This window comes from Geotrypetes seraphini, chromosome 11, assembly GCF_902459505.1.
Source record: "Geotrypetes seraphini chromosome 11, aGeoSer1.1, whole genome shotgun sequence".
Lineage (NCBI taxonomy): Eukaryota > Metazoa > Chordata > Amphibia > Gymnophiona > Dermophiidae > Geotrypetes > Geotrypetes seraphini.
This window is the reverse complement of record NC_047094.1, coordinates 38,721,138-38,743,653: the sequence shown is the minus strand read 5'-3', so window position 1 is coordinate 38,743,653 and position 22,516 is coordinate 38,721,138. Positions and strand designations below refer to the sequence as shown.

At 45.0% G+C, this 22,516-nt stretch overlaps 1 protein-coding gene across 1 annotated transcript in view; it reads left to right on the top strand.

The window, feature by feature from the left end:
- The window catches only part of C11H16orf72 (chromosome 11 C16orf72 homolog), a 68,311-nt gene that overhangs the window by 11,382 nt on the left and 34,413 nt on the right, over positions 1 to 22,516 (top strand). Inside the window, exon 3 of the mRNA XM_033963190.1 lies at positions 414 to 689. Within this exon, the coding sequence (XP_033819081.1) occupies positions 414 to 689 (276 nt within the window). The remainder of the gene's footprint in view (positions 1 to 413; positions 690 to 22,516) is intronic.

The following is a 22,516-nucleotide window of genomic DNA, read 5'->3' as shown; positions in this document are numbered from 1 at the left end:
GGGGGACATCTGGTGGCAGGAGGGATTATGGTATTGAAAATCTATTTGGTTAGGTGTTGGACTAAGCCAATGTTTCTGAACCTTGTCCTGGAGGAACAGTCCTTTAGTCATCTTTTATCTTAAACATTTCAGCTGGAATACAATTGGAATACAAGATGTAGAGTTGCAATATCTTGTTGTATAACCTTCTTTCAAAAAAACAGATTATCACAACAGTCTTGATTTGAGTTGATTACCTTATGTTTTAAGAGAGCTGTTGCTTTAGTCAGTGGGGTTTTCACAGAAAAAAACATTGTAATATAATCCCTTGTTCTTGTGCTCCTGTGGGGGGGGGGGGGGGTGTTAATTTTTTTAAATAAATGTGGCTGCTTGCTAAATATAACTACTGATTTTGTATTTTTATTTCAATGCAGAAAGTGTGGATGCTCATCAAAGAAGTTTTGATCTAGGAATTCAAATTGGTTATCAGCGCCGCAACAAGGATGTTTTAGCATGGGTAAAAAAACGTAGAAGAACTATTAGACGGGAAGATCTGATCAGCTTTCTGTGTGGAAAAGTTCCTCCTCCACGAAATTCTAGAGCTCCCCCAAGACTGACTGTAGTATCGCCTAACCGAGCTACTTCAACAGAGACTAGCTCATCAGTAGAGACTGATTTGCAGCCTTTCCGTGAAGCCATAGCTCTCCATGGTAACTGTCATCCTTTTTGATACTACTAAATGTAAACCTAAAATCATAATTTCATCAGAATGTCATGCTCTTAAATAACATGGTTAAGACTGAAAATTATTTTACTGTTGTATGTAGCAGTATTAATTCTTAACCCCTGTAAAGATTTAATTTTAGTATGCTTAGTGTTTTTCCAATTAAACAGGGACTGCATTGCTACAGAAATAGATTTGTGCTTTTTTTTTTTTTTGTATATGCATACTGGACTTTAAATTTCTATGTTGTGAAATATCTGGAATATTGCTGATTAAGTAATCAGTTAACAAAATTTCACTGCATCAGCCTAGCTGCATAGTTTTTGCACTTAGTATATGTAAAGAATATACTTGGCCTTTTTTGTCTCTTGCATTTCTCAATCTTGTATTGACTTTGTAAATTGCCAGAGATTTAGCACACATACATTTTTACTGTGCTAATGCAATAATGGGCATTTAAAATGGTTCATATTTTATAGACTCGTACATGAATTGAAATGCAAATGTTCCAACAAAATCTATCTTGGTACATTAAACGCCTTCCACTATTTCCAATAAGTTTCTTTTTGGAATAGCATATCTATCATTGCTCACTTTGATTATAAGATAGGATTTCTTCTACTCAAAAATCAGTTTGGCGGTATTAAGTGGCTTAATAAATACCATCTTTGCCCATACTGTTGGTTTTTCTTTGAAATAATTTGACTGTTAGCTTTAACAGTAATAGTCAAGAGATTTGTTTATAGTGGTTTGTGGGAAAGGCAGTAATTCTGCATGTGCTTCCTTGTAATTTTAGTGTTTCCTTCTATTGTAATTTGTATGTCAATTGGGCAGTACGCTTTTGTGTTCTGAAAAAATCTAAACAGGTGTGTAAATTTGCATCTAGTTTGAAGTAGGAGCACTTATTGCTTGTTCACATTTCTCACAAATTGCTACACAGTTTGCATATAATAGTATGGATACTGTGTCGGTGCTGAATAACTTTGTATGGAGTTGTTTTATGAAGGTTGCAGAAAATGAAAAGTATTGGAACTAATATTAAAGGTTTAAGTGAGACATTTTACATTAAGGATGAAAAAACATGACCATATATACTACAACCAGGTTTGGTTTGCAAAATAACTTCAGTGAATACTGAGAATGATTTGTATACTGTTGAACCAACTTTAAGAGAATTTTGTATATTTTTACTGAAAATTGGATCAGTTTTGTGTTGCACAAAATCTAATTCGTTATCTCAGACATAAACCATACTTAACATCAGGGTGGATTTGATTAAAATCAAATTTGTTTGAATCGTAATTTAAATCAGTAGTCAAAAAGACTTGATTTAAATCATGCTTATGATGTTATGAATGGATTAATGGAATTCACTTAGCAAATAAACATTCCATGCTCATGCTACATAATTGAAAAATAATCCTTATTTCAATTCTGTCTTAAGACAAGATTTTTTTTCCTCAAAAAAGCAATGTATATAAAAAAATCCAATTTAAATGAAAAACTAACTTTATTTTTAAATCACTGGTTTTTGGGTTTTTTTTTTTTTTTTAAATATCTGCCTTTCTTAACATGATTTATCACTTCTTTTTTTTTTTTTCTCCTGCCTTTTGAGGTAGGGAGGTAGGAGAGAAGCTTTGATTTATAAACTCAGATTGAATAAGGCTCATCCTTTTAAGTGGTAAGAGACTATAATGCTTCAAAATGAGTTTACCATACTTATCTGTTATAGGGCTCCTTTTACAAAGCCACATTAGTGGCTTTATTGCACGCACATTTTTAGCACGCGCTAATCCCCGCACTAGCCGAAAAACTACCGCCTGCTCAAGAGGAGGCGGTAGCAGCTAGTGCGGTCAGCAAATTAGCGCACGTTAAACCGCTAACGCGGCTTCATAAAAGAAGCCCTTAATGTTTCACACCAAAAAACAAGGTAGTAAAGTTTTTGAACAGTTTTTGAAATGGGAACATATGAGCTGTGAAATTTTAGTGGCATCTAGATTCTATTATGAATAAGTTTAGGAGCATTTTCTATAAAACCTTATGATACTTAGTGATTTTATATGCAGTATTTAAATAAGTTTTTAAGTAATTGAACATGAGCAAAAATTTACAAGTCGGTGTAGTTGCTCTGTTGTAAAGAGTGTTGGAAATTGAAATATCTGAAACCTAAATATCCATTTCTTGGTCAAATAACTTTTTTTTCCCACTTGGTAGTGATTTTAAAATGGTTTCTAAGAATATAATTTCAGCATTAAATTTAAATGGATTATTTATTCCAAGTTTATTAAAAATTTCTTATACAGCTCAATCTGACTTTTGAACGGTGTACAATAATAAAAATATCAAACATTATTGATTTAGTGGAGGACTGAAGAGCATTTTGGAGTCGTACTTTCATATTTTTGTCCATTTTAATTACAAAGTTGTATTGGCTAGACATTTTCCATATGTTTGTTGTCAAGAGAGAGGTGATTTAAAGGTGATAAAATTAGCAATTGGATTTGAACTTATGCTTCCTTACCATATCTAGTATAAATAAAGCAGTTGTGAATAAATTTAGAGGGGGAAAGGGTAATTTTGCTGAGCACTATGACAGTTCGCAGACTTTAAACAATTTGAAATTATTTCAGTTTCATTAAAGAAAATGTTAGAGAATCTGTTTTCTATAATGTATTGATAAAAGTTCTTATTAGAATGTAGTTATGATAAAAGGCAGTGCTGCTTAGATTTATTTGAGCCTCTGATAATAGAAAGGGTAGCCTAATGGTTAATGCAGTAGCTGGAGAACTAGGGGAACCAGGTTAGATTCTCATTGCAGCTTCTTATGACTCTAGGCAAGTCACTTAACTCTCTAAATTGCCCATGGATAAAATGTGCATGTATATAATATGTAAAAACACTTTGATTGTAACCACAGAAAGACAGGCAATCTCACCCCCTTTCCCTTTCTCTTTGTTGGTCCTAAAGCAACATTCTATGTTATGTCTTAAAATTTTACCTACATCAAGATTACTAGCATAAATTCTAGATGAAAATCTCTTGTTAAAGTTCTTAGGCTTCTGCGGCTGTCATGATTATGATTGTTGCAGTTGTCTGAGTCTTGCCACGTCTAAAGTGCAAGTGACATGTCAGCCATCATGCTGTGGTTTTCTTCAGCATATGCTGAGAAGTCTACAGTGGGTTCTCAAACCTGGATTGGCTAGGGTTTTGAGGTGGGTATGTTTCTTCAGATAGGAAGGGGATTTCAGTGGGAAAGTTCATTGGTCACAGATTTGAATTTTGATAGGAAAGTCAATCCCACTTATTCAGGCGTGGCAAAGCCATAACAACAGCATCAATCCTGACTAAATATTTTTACTTACAAGTCAAAGTAAAAAGAAAACCACTAAGCCATTTAAAATATCATTAATGTTGCTTTAGGACCAACAAAGGGAAAGGGGGTGAGATTGCCTGTCCTTTCTGTGGTTACAATCAAAGTGTTTTTACATATTATATACATGCACATTTTATCCATGGGCAATTGAGAGAGTTAAGTGACTTGCCTAGAGTCATAAGAAGCTGCAATGAGAATCTAACCTGGTTCCCCTAGTTCTCCAGCTACTGCCACCTGGTAGGCTAACATGTAGGGATCATACAGATGCTTCTTAAATGGTTATGGGATCTGTTTACTTTTTGGCTGATAACTTTTATTAAAGTGTGGTAATGCGGAGGGGTCACGTGATGTCAAGCCGCTGATTGGATGTCCGTGGAACAAGCTCCCACACCCCATCTCCGATATTACTTTATTTCTTCTCCGTAATTTGTTTTCGCTATCAGTGAAGTGGACCTGCCGTGAGTTTAGATCTTGAACATCTGCTTTGAGTCACTCCCCGTGCTTGATGACAACCAGACTGCCTCGCTGCGACAGAGAGCAGAAAATGGTGGAAGGAAAAATCTCTGATCTCTATTAGCTTGGCATGGGTAGCCGAAGTTGTGCAGGAGGTAGAGGTGAAAACTGTCCTGAACAGCTCATTAAATAGCAATTATAGCTTATAGTGGACAAATTGGAAACCATGAACACTTACAGCAAGAAGGGGAAGACTTTCTCATATCTGTACCAGGCTTGCAGATCTTGAAGAGAAAATAGATAATTTAGAAAATCATCCTCATCAAGGCAATCTTCAGCTGATTGGACTGCCAGAAACTATTAAGGATGATGAGCTGAGAACATTCCTAGAGACTTGGATGATGCAAACGTGTTCACAGATTGTTCCCAATGGAAGCACTGGGCTCTAGGGCTTGTACAGTGATTTTATTTATTTATTTTTTTAATTGCTCAACTTTGTTTACAAACAAGATAGGCCTTGTTGATATAATAATAATATAATAGTTTATATACCGCAGGACCGTGAAGTTCTATGTGGTTTACAATAGATGTTACAGTTTGAATGGATTTAGCTATGTTCTGCCGGTTAACATTGATAGAAAGATGCTACAAGTTGAGTGGAATTAGCAAAGTTAGAAACGAGTGATTAACAACTTTAAGGATCAGTTATTGTGGGATGAGGTTAGTTGCCTAAGTACTTTAGGAACAGATATGTTTTTAGGCGTTTCCTAAATTCCCCATAAGTAGTAGACGTAAGCAATTATTCTAGATCTTTATGCCATAATGCTGCCTGGTGTGAGAGGAGATGTTTATGATGTCTTTTGAATTTATATCCTCTAACCGGTGGGGAAACAAAATTTAAGTGTGAGCTTCTCTTATGTCTGTTGTCTGAGAAACAGAAAAGGTCAGTTGTGTATTTAGGGGCTAAACCGAATAGTACCTTGTGATAGAAACAACCAAACTTGAACTTCACACGTGCCTCCATTGGCAGCCAGTGCAGAAGTCGGTAGGAAGGCGTTACATGGTCGAACTTCTTCAACCTGAGGATCAGTCTGATCGCTGTATTTTGCAATAATTGTAGTTGCCGTGTATTCTTTAGGGAAATTGCCAAGTAGGCGATGTTACAGTAATCAAGTTGACTCAGTATGAGGGATTGTACCAGAATTCTGAATGATGACACATCAAAATATACTCTAATGGACCGAAGCTTCCAGAGAGTGAAGAAACCCTTTCTGATTATGGAGTCCACCTGGTCTTTCATAGTTAGGCTCTGGTCCAGTGTTACACCCATTATCTTCTTAGTAGATTGAATAGGATAACTGAGTTTATTAATGAATAGTGATGTTTTGGTATCAAGCGGGTGTGGTGAAGCAACAAAAAATTTTGTTTTTTCTGAGTTAAGTTTCAGTTTGAATTCTGTCCATTGCTCCATCAAATTTAGTACTTCTGTTGCTTTGGGAGTGACTTCCGAGAGAGTTAGTGAATGGGATAATGATCGTGAAGTCATCTGCGTAGCTAAATAATTTTAACCCCAGCTGGGACAATTGCGCACCTAATGAAGACATGTAGACATTGAAAAGCAATGGGGATAGTGGTGACCCTTGCGGCACGCCAGATGGATTGCTCCAGGTATCGGAGAGATCGTAATTGAAACGTACTTGATAGGTGCGAGACATCAGGAAACCTCAAAACCAGTCTAGCACCTCTTCTCTGATACCAATTGCATCTAAGCATTGTATCTGATACCAATTCGGTGTTCTCCCTAGCGTGTTTTAGCCGGGCCTGGTTAATTTAGGTGACCGCCTGGCTGTCTTCCTCCAATGACATGCCTGAGTCATCACAGGAGTAATAGTTTCCCCCTTGTCTAATTTTGTTTTGTTACATGCCACAAAGCACGCAGCTATCAGATGGGAGGAAGGAGGAATCACAAGGCGGGGGGGGGGGGGGCTGTCCTAATGTCCTAGTCTAGCCACTGGCATGCAGAGGCCCATAACCTGAAAATTCATTCCTCGCTCGTACCCCTTCCCTGTCACTAGCCATGCTCGCGCTCACTCTGTTTTCGCGGCCTGTGGCTTTTGGGCTGGTCTCGCAAGATAGCAAGACTTTGAGAACGACTTGAGGAGGGTAGGAGAAGGAGCGGAGCTCAGCAAAACGCATGGTTTCAAATTCCTAGCAAGAGGTGGGTGATGCTGGTGGCGAGGTTCAGAGCAAGGTGAGGTGAGTGACCTGACTGACTGGGGAGCCGGCGAGGGACGAAATATGCAGTGACTCCGGGTTTTGTATATTTTATTTTTGACTCGTGTCTCTTTAGTGTTGTAATAGGCAGTGGCATCCCAACGGGAGGGGGGGGGGCGTCCACGTGGGTGCACGCCTTAAGAGGATTTACAGCCAGCTCACCAGGTCCGGAACAACCCTCCCTGCTCTGCCGCTGCTGCTTTCCAGAACCAGCAGCAGCGACAGTAAATTGTAAATTGAGTCATCGTGGGACCTTTTCGCACCTTCCCAGGGCTGCCATTCCACCCCCCTCCGACGTCACTTCCTTGTTGGAGCAGAGCTTGAAGCCGCGAGGAGGTACAACAAAGTCCTGTGATGTCTACCGTGCATTTAAGCTTACAGCACCATGTATCGCTTTTCTCCTCAGTGTGCCCCTTCTCTTCGGTTTTGATCTTTTTTTGTGCCGCCTTTCCCCTCTTGTTTGCTTCCGTTTATTTTAGTTGCCCTTAAATAGTTTTTGGCTCTATCTGATGTGTACACAGTGGTAGCTGTCCTATCGTCCAGTCTTTCAATTTCTTTTTCAAGATTTCATGTTTGTCACTTATGTTTTTACCAATGTCTCTTAATCACTTTTTCATCCTATGCAACCTGGTTCAGTTCCGATGGAATGTTTACCGTTACACTTTTCTTCCCACAGACATTTTCTCATCTCATATGATGTCTTTCTTTTATTATTAACTAGTGTTTAAGCCCGTTACATTAACGGGTGCTAGAATATATGGCTGTCTGTCTTTCTTTCTTTATGTCTCTCTCCCTGCTCCTGTTTCTTTCTGTCTTTCTCCCTCCTGCAATTTTTTTCTCTCTCTCCCTGGCACCCTTTGCCTGTCTGTCTTTATTTCTGTGTCTCTCTGGTCCCCTGTCTGTCTTTATTTCTGTCTGTCTCTCTCCCTAGCCTCCTTTGTCTGTCTGTATTTCTTTCTGTGTCTCCCCCCCCCCCCTTTCCTTTGCAGAAGCAGCAGCGGTTTTCCCTTCCCCTCCAGGTCCCTGCTGAGTAGTAGAAACATTTTCCCCCACCCCCCCATTCCCTTCTTACCTTGAGCTGCCCTGCTCCGTTCGGCCCCTCCCCCTTCCCTTCCCGTGTGCTGGCCTGCTGCGGCTGAAGGTTTTTTTCGGCGACTCCTCCTGTTAAAACTCCCCCCCCCCCTCCCGCAACCGCTCCTGTTCAAAGCGGCCTGCTGAGGTTCGCGGCCGCTGTAACGAACCTCGCAGGCCGCTCTCCAACTCGGTAGCATGTTCCCTCTGACGCGATTGCGTCAGAGGGAACGTGCTACCAAGTGGAGAGCGGCCTGCGAGGTTCGTTACAGCGGCCGCGAACCTCAGCAGGCCGCTTTGAACAGGAGCGGTAGCGGCTGTTGCAGGAGGATTGGGGAGGGGGAATTCGTGAGCGGCGGCAGGACCATGAGGCGGGATTGAGTTTTTCGGCTTCCCCTATCTGGGGAAACCGCCGTGCCAAACTGAGCTGCGCGTGGGGCCGTAGTAAGCGCGGGGCATGCTGCAGTCTTGGCGGCCACGGACATACGGATCATGGAAGCACGCTGATAAGACTGCGCATGCGCCGCCTACGGTTTTATTATATAGATGTCTTTTAAATTGTTGTATCATTATTGCTCCAACCTTGCTGCTTTTTCTAAATGATATTAATTTGATTATTTATTTTTAAATCTGCTGTACTTTTGAGTTTTGCACTTGGGTTTGCACTTGCATAGCTTCACTGGGTCACAGCTGCAGAGCCACCGGAGTCCAGATAAGCAAGCATCCAGATGATAGTTTTGGGCCACTGGAAGTTAGGACTGGGACTTAGCCAGAACAGGGCAGGCATGTCCGGTAAAGAAGTGAGGCTGAAAACACAAAGCAGTATGTGGCCTAGCTGGGAAATGGCAACAAGGCAGCGTATCATGTATATTATAGGAGCTGTTACACTGTGGCGAGTGCTAAAAACTGTGCTACGATTTTGTAAAAAAGGGGGGGGGGTAGTTTGTGATTACATATTTCATAATGGGTGGAGGTGTTTTCTGTGTTCTGTGTGTACAAAAGACATGGTTCTCTGTTAGCATTGACTGTGTAGAATCAATCTGTACTAGTCTGGCTTATTTAGATTTACAATGGGTGTATTGATGTTGTACTGCTCACTGCAGTATATAAGATGTTGCCTTTTCCTTCTTGTGCGATATGTGGCTTGTTTCTAAAAATCAAGCTTTTCATATAGATGAGGGGAGGGGGTGTCAAAAAATGATGAGCCCCAGGTGTCACATGTGCTAGGTACGCCACTGGTAATAGGTATTCTCATGGGCTGTGCCTGGGAAATGTTGTAACAGAACATAGTGGTTCTCAGCCCAATCCTTGGAGCACTCTTAACCAGTCGAGTTTTCAGGGGCTAGTTAGGTCTACGCATTTTGAAGGCACTGAGAGCAAAACTCTCATATGAGTTACCATTTTCATAGGAGCCAGCTCAAAGGTGCCAATGGGTGCTGATCATCCAATATTGAGCAAGCTCCTTGTATTGTGTTTTGGTACTCTAATCATTTTGAAATGTTTGCACCAATGGCCATTGTGAAATGGGATTGTACAAATGTATTAGGTGACCGAGGCAAAAACTATCATCCTTGGACCCCCCCCCCCTTTGTCTTAAGGCCTCTTGGCCCCCTTAACAGTCATAATCACATCTAAACACTTACCAAAATAATATTTATTTAGATTTATATCCCTTCCTCCCAAAAGAGCTCAGAACGGGTTACAGTTTATATTTAGTGTTACAATATAGGCTTTACATGTGGGGTGGGGTAAATGAGCTATTTAAAAACTGCTCCAAATCACCTAAGTAGTACATAGATTGTGGAGTGTGTGAGTTTTGCATGGAGGGTCGTGCTGGATTGCCTATGATGCAGGAAGTATTACACCCCTGACGCAGCAAGAGTGAAACGGAGATTTCCCTGTCGGGTGGGTCGACTGGCTACGAAGTCCGGGCAGTGGTGCTTGATTGTGAGCACGATTCGAGACAGCTGGGACTTCATTGGCAGCTAAGTCTTTTTGTGCTTCCTTTGCTCAAGTTGCAATGTTTATGATTTTTTTCTCTGGTGTGCAGACTTTTCAATACAATGATTTGTGAAATTCTTGGCGTGCTTTTTGTGAGGTGGTTTTTTGGGGGCTGCTATTGTGCCTTATTTTTTCCACCACTGAATATTTACCACACTTGAGACATAAAAGTGGAGGTTGTTTTTTTTTTTGTCATATGAAGCTTAACAGGCTTTTTCTCCACTTTTTTTTCTGTCTCTTTTCTTTCAGATTGTAGTTGAGTAAGTGGTGTTTGTGTGGCCTTGCAGTGTGCCAAAGACCCCTGGTTGTTCCATTTAGGGCACATTTAGAAGTGGTTGCTACTTAAACTGCCCAATCTCCTTTCTTTGTGGTTGTTAGAACCCTGGATCTGGACAGAGACAGAAAAGGACCTCGAGGAGGGGCGGGAAAGCAGACTTAAATCAAATGGGAGGGGGAAGACAAGGAAGTTGCTGGACTAGAGGGGACAGATAGGGGAAACACCCTGAACCGAGGGGAGAGAGATGCCAGGCCCTAGGGAAGGGGAAAACAAAGAGAGTGAGAGACAAAGACCTGGAGCAAAGGTGGGAGGACTCAAAATGTTAACAGAAGGAAGATAGAGGGAGAAACCTGAAACAAAGGGAAGGCAGAAGAGAGAGGGGTAGATGTTGAACTTGGAGAGAAACCGCAGAGAGGTGGAAAGATTCTGGACCAGGGAGCGGGAAGGAAGAAGAGCGAGAGAGGTAGAGAAAGACCTGGAAGAAAGGAGAACAAATGCTAGACATAGGTGGGGGGTGGGGGTATTGTAAGCAGAAGAAAAAGAGAGAGAGAGAGATGGGGGGGCTGGACCAAAGGAGAAAGACAGGATGCAGATGCTGGACTATAGAAGGTGCAGATAGAAGAGACAGAGGGAGAGAGACTGAGGAAGAACAGAGATTCAAGATCATAACAGAGGAGGGAGAGAGGGGGAAATATATTGCCAATAGGGGTTGAGCAGAGAGGAAGAAAAGTTGGACTCATGGAGGGACAGAAAAGAGATGTAGGTTGCGGAAGGGAATGAGTTTGGGAGGAGAAGCATGTAGGAGGCAGAAAGAAAGAAAATATTGGATGCACAGTCAGAAGGAAGTCCCAACTAAATACTAATTAAATCATCTGACAAATGATTTTATTTTCAATTTAGTGATCAAAATGTGTCAGTTTTGAGAATTTATAATTTGCTGTTTATTTTGCACTATATTTTTCTTTAGTTGTTACTGAGGTCACATTGCATATTAAGTCATTTGCCTTTGAACTCTGAAAAATAAAACAAATATAAATGATAATTAACATTTTTTCTGCGTACAGTGTGCTTTGTGGGGTTTTAATTTTGTGGTTGTCCTTATGAGTTAATAAGATATTGTGTGTACATGAAAAATTAATGGAGGTGGGGTCAGGGGCGGAGCTTGGGTTGGGTACTCAGTTGGTATTTGTTAGACTTGGGGAGTACTTGGCTTGATGAAGTTGAGAAACAGTGGTCTAGGTGCTCATTTTACAAAGCCACAGTAGCGATTCTCCCATGGCAAATGCACTGAAGTCCATCCAATTCCTATGGGCTTCAGTGCATATGCTGTGGCAGAATTGCTATCGCAGCTTTGAATAAGGAGCCCTAAGGCAGGAACTACTATCTCTGTGCTATGTCTTAAACAAAAACCAGATTGCTGGGGATGCAAAGCTTTAACTGATTCAACATGAGTTTGAAGTTGGTTGAATACCACTCAAGTACGGTAGTTTTGAAAGAAATGGAAAGTTTTATACTGGCCAGTAGTTATTTGGTATAAGAGGATCTACATTACTTTTTTTTCAAGGATAGCTTAAATATTACTGGAACACTGCCTAAGTGTCAAACCTTAAAGAAAGTCATATTGAGCATTGAAAAATAATTAATAACAATGAACTAATAAAAATATTACACATTTAATTTCCCCCACTACCAAATTTCTCCATCCCGCCCCACCCAGCTACTTTTTCATGCCACCCGGCTGGAAAAAATTTCTGGGGAGAACATTGCATCTAATACCAATTGCATCTAATACCAATTGCATCTAATACCAATTGCATCTAATACCAATTGCATCTAAGCATTGTATCTGGTCCACTGGCCTATAATAATAAAGTACTTTGTTTTCAGGCTTATTCGTCAGTGGTAGTGGCTAAGCGAAAGGAGTTTGCTCCTGCCTGTTCATTGCTGAACCAGAAGAAAGTGCAATTTGCGCTCTTATATCCTGCATGACTTAGGATCCGGCATGAAGGAAAAAGACAATTTATTTCTACTGCCTCTGTGGCCATGCAATTTGCACAGAAACTACCTGCGCTGAAACAACAGAATTGATATCTTCGTCTTTGGGTTGTAATGGACTCTTGCTCTTCGCAGGTGCCCATTAGTTTAAGTGCATGCCACAATATAGTAACATAGTAGATGACAGCAGATAAATACCTGAATGATCCATCCAGTCTGCCCAACCTGATTCAATTTAAATTTTTTAATTTTTTTCTTAGCTATTTCTGGGCAAGAATCCAAAGCTCTCCAGTACTGTGCTTGGGTTCCAACTGCCGAAATCTCTGTTAAAACCTACTCCAGCCCATCTACACCCTCCCAGCCACTGAAGCCCTCCCCAGCCCATCCCCCACCAAACGGCCATACACAGACACAGACCATGCAAGTCTGCCCAGTACTGGCCTTAGTTCAATATTTAATATTATTTTCTGATTCTAGATCCTCTGTGTTCAACCCATGCTTCTTTGAACTCAGTCACAGTTTTACTCTCCACCACCTCTCTCGGGAGTGCATTCCAGGCATCCACCACCTTCTCCGTAAAGTAGAATTTCCTAACATTGCCTTTGAATCTACCACCCCTCAACCTCAAATTATGTCCTCTGGTTTTACCATTTTCCTTTCTCTGGAAAAGATTTTGTTCTATGTTAATACCCTTCACATATTTGAATGTCTGAATCATATCTCCCCTATCCCGCCTTTCCTCTAGGGTATACATATTCAGGGCTTCCAGTCTCTCCTCATACGTCTTCTGGCGCAAGCCTCCTATCATTTTCGTCGCCCTCCTCTGGACCGCTTCAAGTCTTCTTATGTCCTTCGCCAGATACGGTCTCCAAAACTGAACACAATACTCCAAGTGGGGCCTTACCAATGACCTGTACAGGGGCATCAACACCTTCTTCCTTCTACTGGCTACGCCTCTCTTTATACAACCCAGCATCCTTCTGGCAGCAGCCACTGCCTTGTCACACTATTTTTTCGTCTTTAGATCTTCAGACACTATCACCCCAAGGTCCCTCTCCCCGTCCGTGCATATCAGCTTCTCACCTCCCAGCATATATGGTTCCTTCCGATTATTAATCCCCAAATGCATTACTCTGCATTTCTTTGCATTGAATTTTAGTTGCCAGGTATTAGACCATTCCTCTAACTTTTGCAGATCCTTTTTCATATTTTCCACTCCCTCTTCGGTGTCTACTCTGTTACAGATCTTGGTATCATCTGCAAAAAGGCACACTTTTCCTTCTAACCCTTCAGTAATGTACTCACAAACATATTGAACAGGATCGGCCCCAGCACCGAACCCTGAGGGACTCCACTACTCACCTTTCCTTACTCCGAGCGACTTCCATTAACCACCACCCTCTGGCGTCTGTCCGACAGCCAGTTTCTAACCCAGTTCACCACTTTGGGTCCTAACTTCAAGTTTGTTCAACAGCCTCCTATGAGGAACTGTATGGCTTTAATGAAATCTAAGTAAATTACATCTAGCATATGTCCTTGATCCAGCTCTCTGGTCACCCAATCAAAAAATTCAATCGGTTTCGTTTGGCACGATTTACCTTTTGTAAAGCCATGTTGACTCGGATCCTGTAACCCATTAGATTCAAGGAAGTACACTATCCTTTCTTTCAGCAACACTTCCATTATTTTTCCAACAATTGAAGTAAGGCTCACCGGCCTGTAGTTTCCTGCTTCATCCCTGTGACCACTTTTGTGAATAGGGACCACATCCTCTCTCCTCCAATCTCCAGGAACCACTCCCGTCTCTAGAAATTTGTTGAACAAGTCTTTAATAGGACTCGCCAGAACCTCTCTGAGCTCCCGTAGTATCCTGGGATGGATCCCGTCTGGTCCCATTGCCTTGTCCACCTTCAGTTTTTCAAGTTTCTCATAAACACTCTCCTCTGTGAACGGCGCAGAATCCACTCCATTTTCTCGTGCAACTTTGCCAGACAATCTCGGTCCTTCTCCAGGATTTTCTTCTGTGAACACAGAACAAAAGTATTTGTTTAGCACATTTGCTTTTTCCTCATCACTCTCCACATATCGGTTCCCAGCATCTTTTAGTTTAGCAATTCCATTTTTCATCTTCCTCCTTTCACTAATATCTGAAAAAATTTTTGTCTCCCTTTTTTACATTTTTAGCCATTTGTTCTTCCGCCTGTGCTTTCGCCAGACATATCTCTCTCTTGGCTTCTTTCAGTTTCATCCTGTAGTCCTTTTTGCACTTCTCTTGGTTTTTTAAATATTTCACGAACGCCAACTCTTTCGCCTTTATTTTCTCCGCCACTAGTTTGGAGAACCATATCAGCTTCCTTTTTCTCTTGTTGTTATTGATTTTCTTCACATAAAGGTCCGTAGCCATTTTTATCCCAGGACAAGCAGGCAGCATATTCTTTACGCATGGGTGACGTCACCGACGGAGCCCACGGTACGGACCTTTTTACTAGAAAGTTCTAGTTGGCCGCACCGCGCGAGTGCCTTCCCGCCCGACGGAGGAGAGCGTGGTCCCCAGTTTCTTCGTTTCCGCGGAGCGAAGAAGACGTGCGTTTTTCAACTCCGATTGAAATCCTCTTTTTGCCTTCCCGCTCGCGTTCTTTTTTCGTTTTATTTACCTTCGGGTTCTTTTTTCTTTCATTTCCAAAAAAAAAAAAAAAAAATATTTCTTTTTGTTTCGTTTTTTGTCCTTGCCCCGGCGGGGCCTGTTGTCACGATCCAGGCCTCGGGGTTTGATTTTGCGGAGGCCGTGTTTCCATTCATGCCCCCGCAGCCCGGTTTTAAGAAGTGCCAGCGGTGTGCACGCCCGATCTCCCTCACTGACCCACACAATTGGTGTTTACAGTGCTTGGGACCGGAGCATCGGGCGGACTCGTGCACCCGCTGTGCCACTCTTAAAAAACGCACTTTGAAGAATCGCCAAATCCAGCAAAGTCTGCTGTTCGGCACCGGCCCGACTATGGACTCGACTTCTTCAACTGCGGCACCATCGAAGTCGGCACCGACCACCTCGACACCGCCTGACATTACATCGGCGCCACCGGCGCCAGGTAAGCCGGCTAAGAAGCCTTCCACCCTTGAGCGCCCTCCCACCTCGGTGGCGACACCGGCTCTTTCGGCTCCACGCCGAACTAAAAAGCGCTCCGCTCCGATATCGGTGAGTGCCTCGTCATCGGCCTCCTCATCGCCGGAGCGTAGAGCGGCACCCATGGAACCAAAGCAGAAAAAAGTGGTTCCGGTGCCACCCCTGGATGACCGCATTGCGGCCATCCTCCAGGATAAGTTGCAGGAACAACTCCAACAGCAACTTAAACAGCTCTTGCCCTCTATCCTGGCACCGCTGCTTTCGGTACCAGACCGGCCCGAGCCCCACACCGTCCAACCGGTATCCACGCCATCGGTACCTATGGACCCCTCCATGCCCATTCTCTCGGCACCGCATATCCATGCCCATGCCGAGGCCGTCGCTCTGACGACATCCGATCCTCCTCGGGACCGAGCGGAACACCGGTCTTCCCGCGAACCTGACCGGCACCGTTCTTCCCGGGACCGAGACAGACACAGGTCTTCATCCCCCGGTACCGTCTCGGTACGCTCAGGCAAGTCTCGGTCTAAAGCTCATCATACCGAGCCTTCCACTCCAGTCTCTCGGCACGCACACACCGATGTCAGAGACCCGGACCTCTGGGAAGAATCTCCCCTCGGTACCGAGGAGGATGCATCGTCGTCGGACGAAGAGCCCTCGGCCCCCGATACCACATCTAAACCTGAGCAATCTTCTTTTTCAAAATTCCTCAGGGAATTATCGGGGGCCTTATCTTTGCCTCTGGAATCTGACTCCAAGAAGTCACAAGCTTTCCTGGAGGCATTAGATTTCGACCAACCTCCTAAGGAGTTCCTGAAGTTACCCGTGCATGACATCCTACGGGAAACTTTTTATAAAAATTGGGAAAATCCATTAACTGTCCCTGGGGCACCCCGTAAACTGGATAGCCTTTACAGGGTTATTCCAATCCCGGGATTTGATAAACCCCAGCTGCCCCATGAATCTCTCCTGGTTGAGTCCACTTTAAAAAAGACTCAAGGCTCCAGTGTATATGCCTCTACCCCTCCTGGCAGGGAGGGCAAAACTATGGACAAGTTTGGCAAGCGGCTCTACCAGAATGCCATGCTTGCCAACAGAGCAAACAATTACTCTTTCCACTTTTCATTCTACCTGAAACATCTGGTAATGCAACTCTCCGCCATGCAAAAGTACATGCCGGAGCACAAGGTTCCACTATTCCAGCAGCACATCTCCAGCCTGCTTCAACTTAGAAAATTTATGGTGCGCTCCATCTATGATTCCTTTGAGCTCACCTCTCGTGCATCTGCCATCGCTGTGGCCATGCGCCGACTGGCCTGGCTCAGGGTCTCTGATCTGGATGTCAACCATCAGGACCGACTAGCCAACGCCCCATGTATGGGAGACGAATTGTTCGGAGAGTCTCTGGATACCACCACACAAAAACTCTCCGCCCATGAGACCAGATGGGATACTCTCATTAAACCAAAGAAGAAGGCCCCTCCTGCTCGGCCTTACAAACCACAGTCTTCATACCAGCGCAGATTCTCCGCTAGGCCGCTTAACCCACCTTCACAGCAACCTAGGCGGGCTCGCCAACACCAACACAACCAGGCTCGTGCACAGTCTAATCAGCCTGCCAAGCCTCTTCCTCCTGCCAAACCTTCTCAGCCCTTTTGACTCCTCTCTCCAGGGCTTAGCCAGTCTTCCACCCTCATTGCCTCTCCCTCAACCAATCGGAGGCAGGCTCCACATTTTTCTCAGCCGTTGGGAGGTCATCACATCAGACCAGTGGGTCCTCAACATCATCCGCTACGGCTACTCTCTCAACTTCCAGACTCTTCCACCAGACAATCCTCCCGTAGAGTCTGCTTCTCTTTCAACTCAAACCCCCCTCCTCCTGAGGGAGGTCCAATCCCTCCTTCTCCTCAATGCCATCGAAGAAGTACCTCTGGAACAAAGGGGCCGGGGATTCTACTCCCGTTACTTTCTGGTTCCAAAAAAGACAGGAGACCTACGTCCCATTCTCGATCTCAGGGACCTCAACAAATGTCTTGTCAAGGAGAAGTTCAGAATGCTCTCCCTTGCCACGCTTTACCCTCATCTCTCTCAGAACGACTGGCTATGTTCCCTGGACCTCAAAGAGGCCTACACTCACATACCAATCAATCCAGCCTCACGTCGCTACCTAAGATTCCAGGTGCACCATCGCCATTATCAGTACAAAGTGCTACCATTTGGCCTCGCTTCATCACCCAGGGTGTTCACCAAATGCCTCATTGTGGCGGCGGCCTTCCTCAGGTCTCACAACCTCCAGGTGTTTCCCTACTTGGACGATTGGTTGGTGAAAGCACCTACGTCTCCACTTGTGCTACAAGCCACTCATCATACCATCTCTCTCCTCCACCTCCTGGGGTTCGAGATCAACTACCCCAAGTCGCATCTGCTTCCCACACAGCGCCTTCAGTTCATTGGAGCAGTTCTCGACACCACACTAATGAGGGCGTTTCTCCCCTCCGACCGTCAGCGGAACCTGCTCCGCCTGTGTCGTCAGGTGCTCCTTCATCACTCCATCTCTGCCAGACAGATGATGGTCCTCCTGGGCCACATGGCCTCGACGGTGCATGTGCTTCCCCTGGCACGACTCCACCTCAGGACACCTCAATGGACTCTGGCCAACCAATGGTCGCAGACCTCGAATCTTCTTTCTCATCCCATCTCTGTGACATCGTCTCTTCAGCAATCTCTACAATGGTGGTTGAACTCCTCAAATCTTTCCAGGGGCCTTCTTTTTCATCTGCCCCCGCATTCCATGACCATCACCACGGATGCCTCCCCTTATGCATGGGGAGCTCACCTGGGAGACCTACGCACCCAAGGTCTTTGGACCCCGCAGGAGCGTCTTCATCACATCAATTTCCTGGAACTACGAGCCATGTTCTATGCTCTCAAGGCCTTCCAGCACCTTCTTTGCCCTCAGGTTCTGCTCCTGTGCACGGACAACCAAGTTGCCATGTACTACATCAACAAACAGGGCGGCACCGGATCTCGCCTCCTTTGTCAGGAGGCTCTTCGCATTTGGACCTGGGCCACGGCCCGCAGTCTCTTCCTCAAGGCTGTCTACATCCAGGGCGAACAGAACTCCCTGGCCGACAATCTCAGCCGCATCCTTCAACCTCACGAGTGGACTTTGGATCCTCCCACGCTCCACTCCATCTTTGCTCGCTGGGGCACTCCGCAGGTGGACCTATTCGCAGCTCCTCACAACCATCAGCTGCCCCAGTACTGCTCCAGACTCTTCTCTCCTCATCGTCTGGCCCCGGATGCATTCCTTCTCGACTGGACGGATCGGTTCCTCTATGCCTTTCCTCCTCTACCTCTGATGTTGCGGACTTTATCCAAACTCCGCAGGAACGGAGCCACCATGATCCTCATAGCTCCCCGGTGGCCTCGTCAACACTGGTTCTCCCTCCTGCTTCAACTCAGCTCCAGGGATCCCATTCCTCTACCTGTGTTTCCTACTCTACTTACACAGCAACATCAGTCTCTACTACATCCCAATCTGTCTTCGCTCCACCTGACAGCTTGGTTTCTCTCGGGCTGACCTCTTCAGGAAATCTGTCCCAGCCTGTCCGTCTCATTTTGGACGCCTCCAGGAAACCGGCCACCCTCCAATGTTACCATCAGAAGTGGACCAGGTTCTCCTCTTGGTGCCTCCGTCATCATCACAATCCCACCTCTTTAGCGGTGGAAACTGTTCTGGACTACTTGCTCTCCCTGTCCAACGCAGGCCTCAAGTCTACCTCTATCAGAGTCCATCTCAGTGCCATCACGGCGTTTCATGAGCCGGTCTTTGGAAAACCTCTCACGGCTCACCCTCTGGTTTCCCGATTCATGAGGGGCCTCTTCAACATCAAACCACCTCTGAAGCCTCCTCCGGTCGTCTGGGACCTGAATGTGGTTTTATCTGCCCTCATGAAACCTCCCTTTGAGCCACTTGCCACAACTTCGCTCAAATTTCTGACATGGAAGGTTCTTTTCCTCATTGCCATCACCTCTGCCAGGAGGGTTAGTGAGCTTCATGCACTGGTTGCCGATCCACCGTTCACTATTTTTCACCATGACAAGGTGGTTCTGCGCACCCATCCAAAATTCCTTCCAAAGGTGGTCTCAGCTTTTCACCTCAACCAGTCCATTGTGTTGCCTGTTTTCTTCCCGAAACCTCATTCACATCCCGGAGAACAGGCATTGCACAGTCTTGACTGCAAGCGTGTCCTGGCTTACTATCTTGATCGTACAAGGGCTCACCGCTTGTCCCCTCAGCTCTTCCTGACCTTCGACCCGAATCGTTTGGGTCGACCGGTCTCTAAACGGACGCTATCCAACTGGCTTGCAGCTTGCATCGCGTTCTGTTACGCTCGGGCCGGTCTGTCACTAGACGGTGCTGTCACGGCCCACAGGGTAAGAGCTATGGCCGCTTCTGTTGCTTTCCTCCGTTCCACACCCATTGAGGAAATCTGCAAGGCGGCCACCTGGTCCTCAGTTCACACATTCACTACTCACTACTGTCTGGATGCTTTCTCCAGACGGGATGGGCACTTCGGCCAATCTGTACTTCAGAATTTATTTTCCTAATGGCCAACCATCCCTCCTCCCTCTTTGTTAGCTTGGAGGTCACCCATGCGTAAAGAATATGCTGCCTGCTTGTCCTGGGATAAAGCACAGTTACTTACCGTAACAGGTGTTATCCAGGGACAGCAGGCAGATATTCTTACGTCCCACCCTCCTCCCCGGGTTGGCTTCTTAGCTGGTTTATACTAACTGGGGACCACGCTCTCCTCCGTCGGGCGGGAAGGCACTCGCGCACGCGCGGTGCGGCCAACTAGAACTTTCTAGTAAAAAGGTCCGTACCGTGGGCTCCGTCGGTGACGTCACCCATGCGTAAAGAATATCTGCCTGCTGTCCCTGGATAACACCTGTTACGGTAAGTAACTGTGCTTTATCGCTCCTTTCAGCTTAAGCCACTGTCTTTCCACCTCTCTTATGTCCTCCCATCCTAACAGCTCTTTCTTCAGGTACTCTCCCATTGCATTAAAGTCTGTACGTTTGAAATCTAGGACTTTTAAGTATCGTGCGGCCGCGCTCCACTTTAGCCATTATATTAAACCAAACCAATTTATGAAGCCCCAGCCTCTTGGGACATCTGTAGGAGTCAATGGCTTTACTGATGGCCCAAATTCTAGTTTTGGAGCTTGAAGGACAGTTGTTTTGCATTCTTTGGCCAAATATAGTTTTTCTGACTGTGCCTCACCACACTTTTTGTGCACCTGCAACTGGTTGATTATGGGCTAGATTCACAAAACAAACCGATCATGTACTGATTAGTTTGTGACCTGATTTCCCTCCGAGCTGATTCACTAATCTCTCCGATCCAATTCCAATCCGTGCATGCAAATAAGGTGAAATGGCATGCAAAGTAGGCAGGGACGCGATTCATAAAACAAATCTGGGACACCGACTGGGCTGGCTGATCAACAGAAGCGACTGCTGGGGATCATTTGCACAAGTCCCTGCCGACACTCCTGCTCCGTTGCCGCCCTGAAATCTCCAGCGTTTGTGTGTGTGTGTGTGTGTGTGGGGGGGGGTGCGTTTGACAGGTCTGCCTGTCTTTTTTTCATTTTTTTTCCATGGCACAAATATTTTACGTGTTACACACGCAAAATATCTGCCCTCCCAAAAGAAAAAAAAAAGACAGACCTGTTAAACCCCTCCCCTGGCAACCCACAAATGGCAGGAGGAATACCCACTCCCTCCTGCCACCAGCCGCTCCACCCGGTGCTGCCCTACCCGCCCACGCAAATATGGCAGGAGGGGTGCTCAGTTCCTCCTGCTCCTTAAGCCTCCAGCGCTGTCTTCGGGAGCAGGAGGAACTGCAAAGTCGTCCTGCTCCTCCTCCATGACGCAACATGAATGTGGGCCTCAGGCCCTGCCCCATCATGTGATGCATGGGGAGGAGCCTGAGGCCCTGATTGTCTCAGGCGCCAAGGAGAAAGAAGGACTGAGCACCCCTCTTGCTCCCAACTCTTAGGTGCAAGGGAGATGCCGGGCCAGGGGTGGACCGGTTTGGCCGGTTGCAGTTCGGCAGGAGGGAGTTGGCATCCCTCTTGCCATATTTGCGTGGGCGGATAGGCAGCAGCTGGGGTGTCGGGGGCGCTTTTGGGTAGGGGGGATCCTTTTTTTTTAATAGGCCTGATATTTTGCGGCCCATTTAAAAAAAAAAAAAAAAAAGTTGGCAGAAGTCCTGACAGCAGTGACAGAGGATGCTTCTGCTGTCACTACTGTCAGGGCTCTCTCTGACTCAATCCGATCCATGCAGTCGGTTGGGGGTGTGCCTCCAATCGCCACCACTTGCATGAAGATGGTTGGTGAATTGGTCGGCCTGCCTCCAATCGCTCGCGGATTGGACACGGATCGGAAGGTTAGTGAATCTAGGCCTTTGTTTTCTGAGAAACCACCAACTGTTTCAGCCATTTTGGATGGACATTTACAGATTTGTCTTCCTGGTATGGTTTGAAGTGTTAATGTAGTTTTAATGGAGAAGACTGTTCTTTTGTATTTATATGGATAGTAACTTTGAATGTGTGTGTTATGAGTTGAATGAGGTGTAGTTCGGTGGGCCTGATTTTCTCTCTCAGGGACCTCTAGTATAAATAGATATTGTTGCCTGAAGTCTTGAGATGGATGCTCTTGGTACCCTTACTAGATGTATCTATTTCCAACTTAGATGGGCCGCCTCCTATTTAGTGAATTATAGGAGTCTGAAATGAAAGCATTGGGCTCTTAAAGCTTAACTTCAGTATGGCTTTTAGTGGTATATGTTCAGATGTGTGTGTATGTAAGACTCCTCCCCCCCTCCCCGGAGGGGCTGTGATTGATCCTGAATGATTTGTTCACTTTGAATATCTAGAGTCTCGCTGGAGATCTGTTCTTTACAGTTTTTTTGGGAGTGATCATGATGATGCTATGAGTATTAAACTTATGACTAGCTGGTTGATATTTTTAATTTTATTTATTTAAGCATTTATATACCACTTATAGTCTAAGTGGTTTACATTCAGGTACTCAAGCATTTTTCCCTATCTGTCCCGGCAGGCTCATACTCTGTTGATAAGAGAGGGGGTGCGGGGGAACTCCACGGGATGGGACCCTTGGACCTGTAGCAGGTCTTGTGCTTTGGGGAATATGAGAGGAGATAGGAGGGAGGACCTT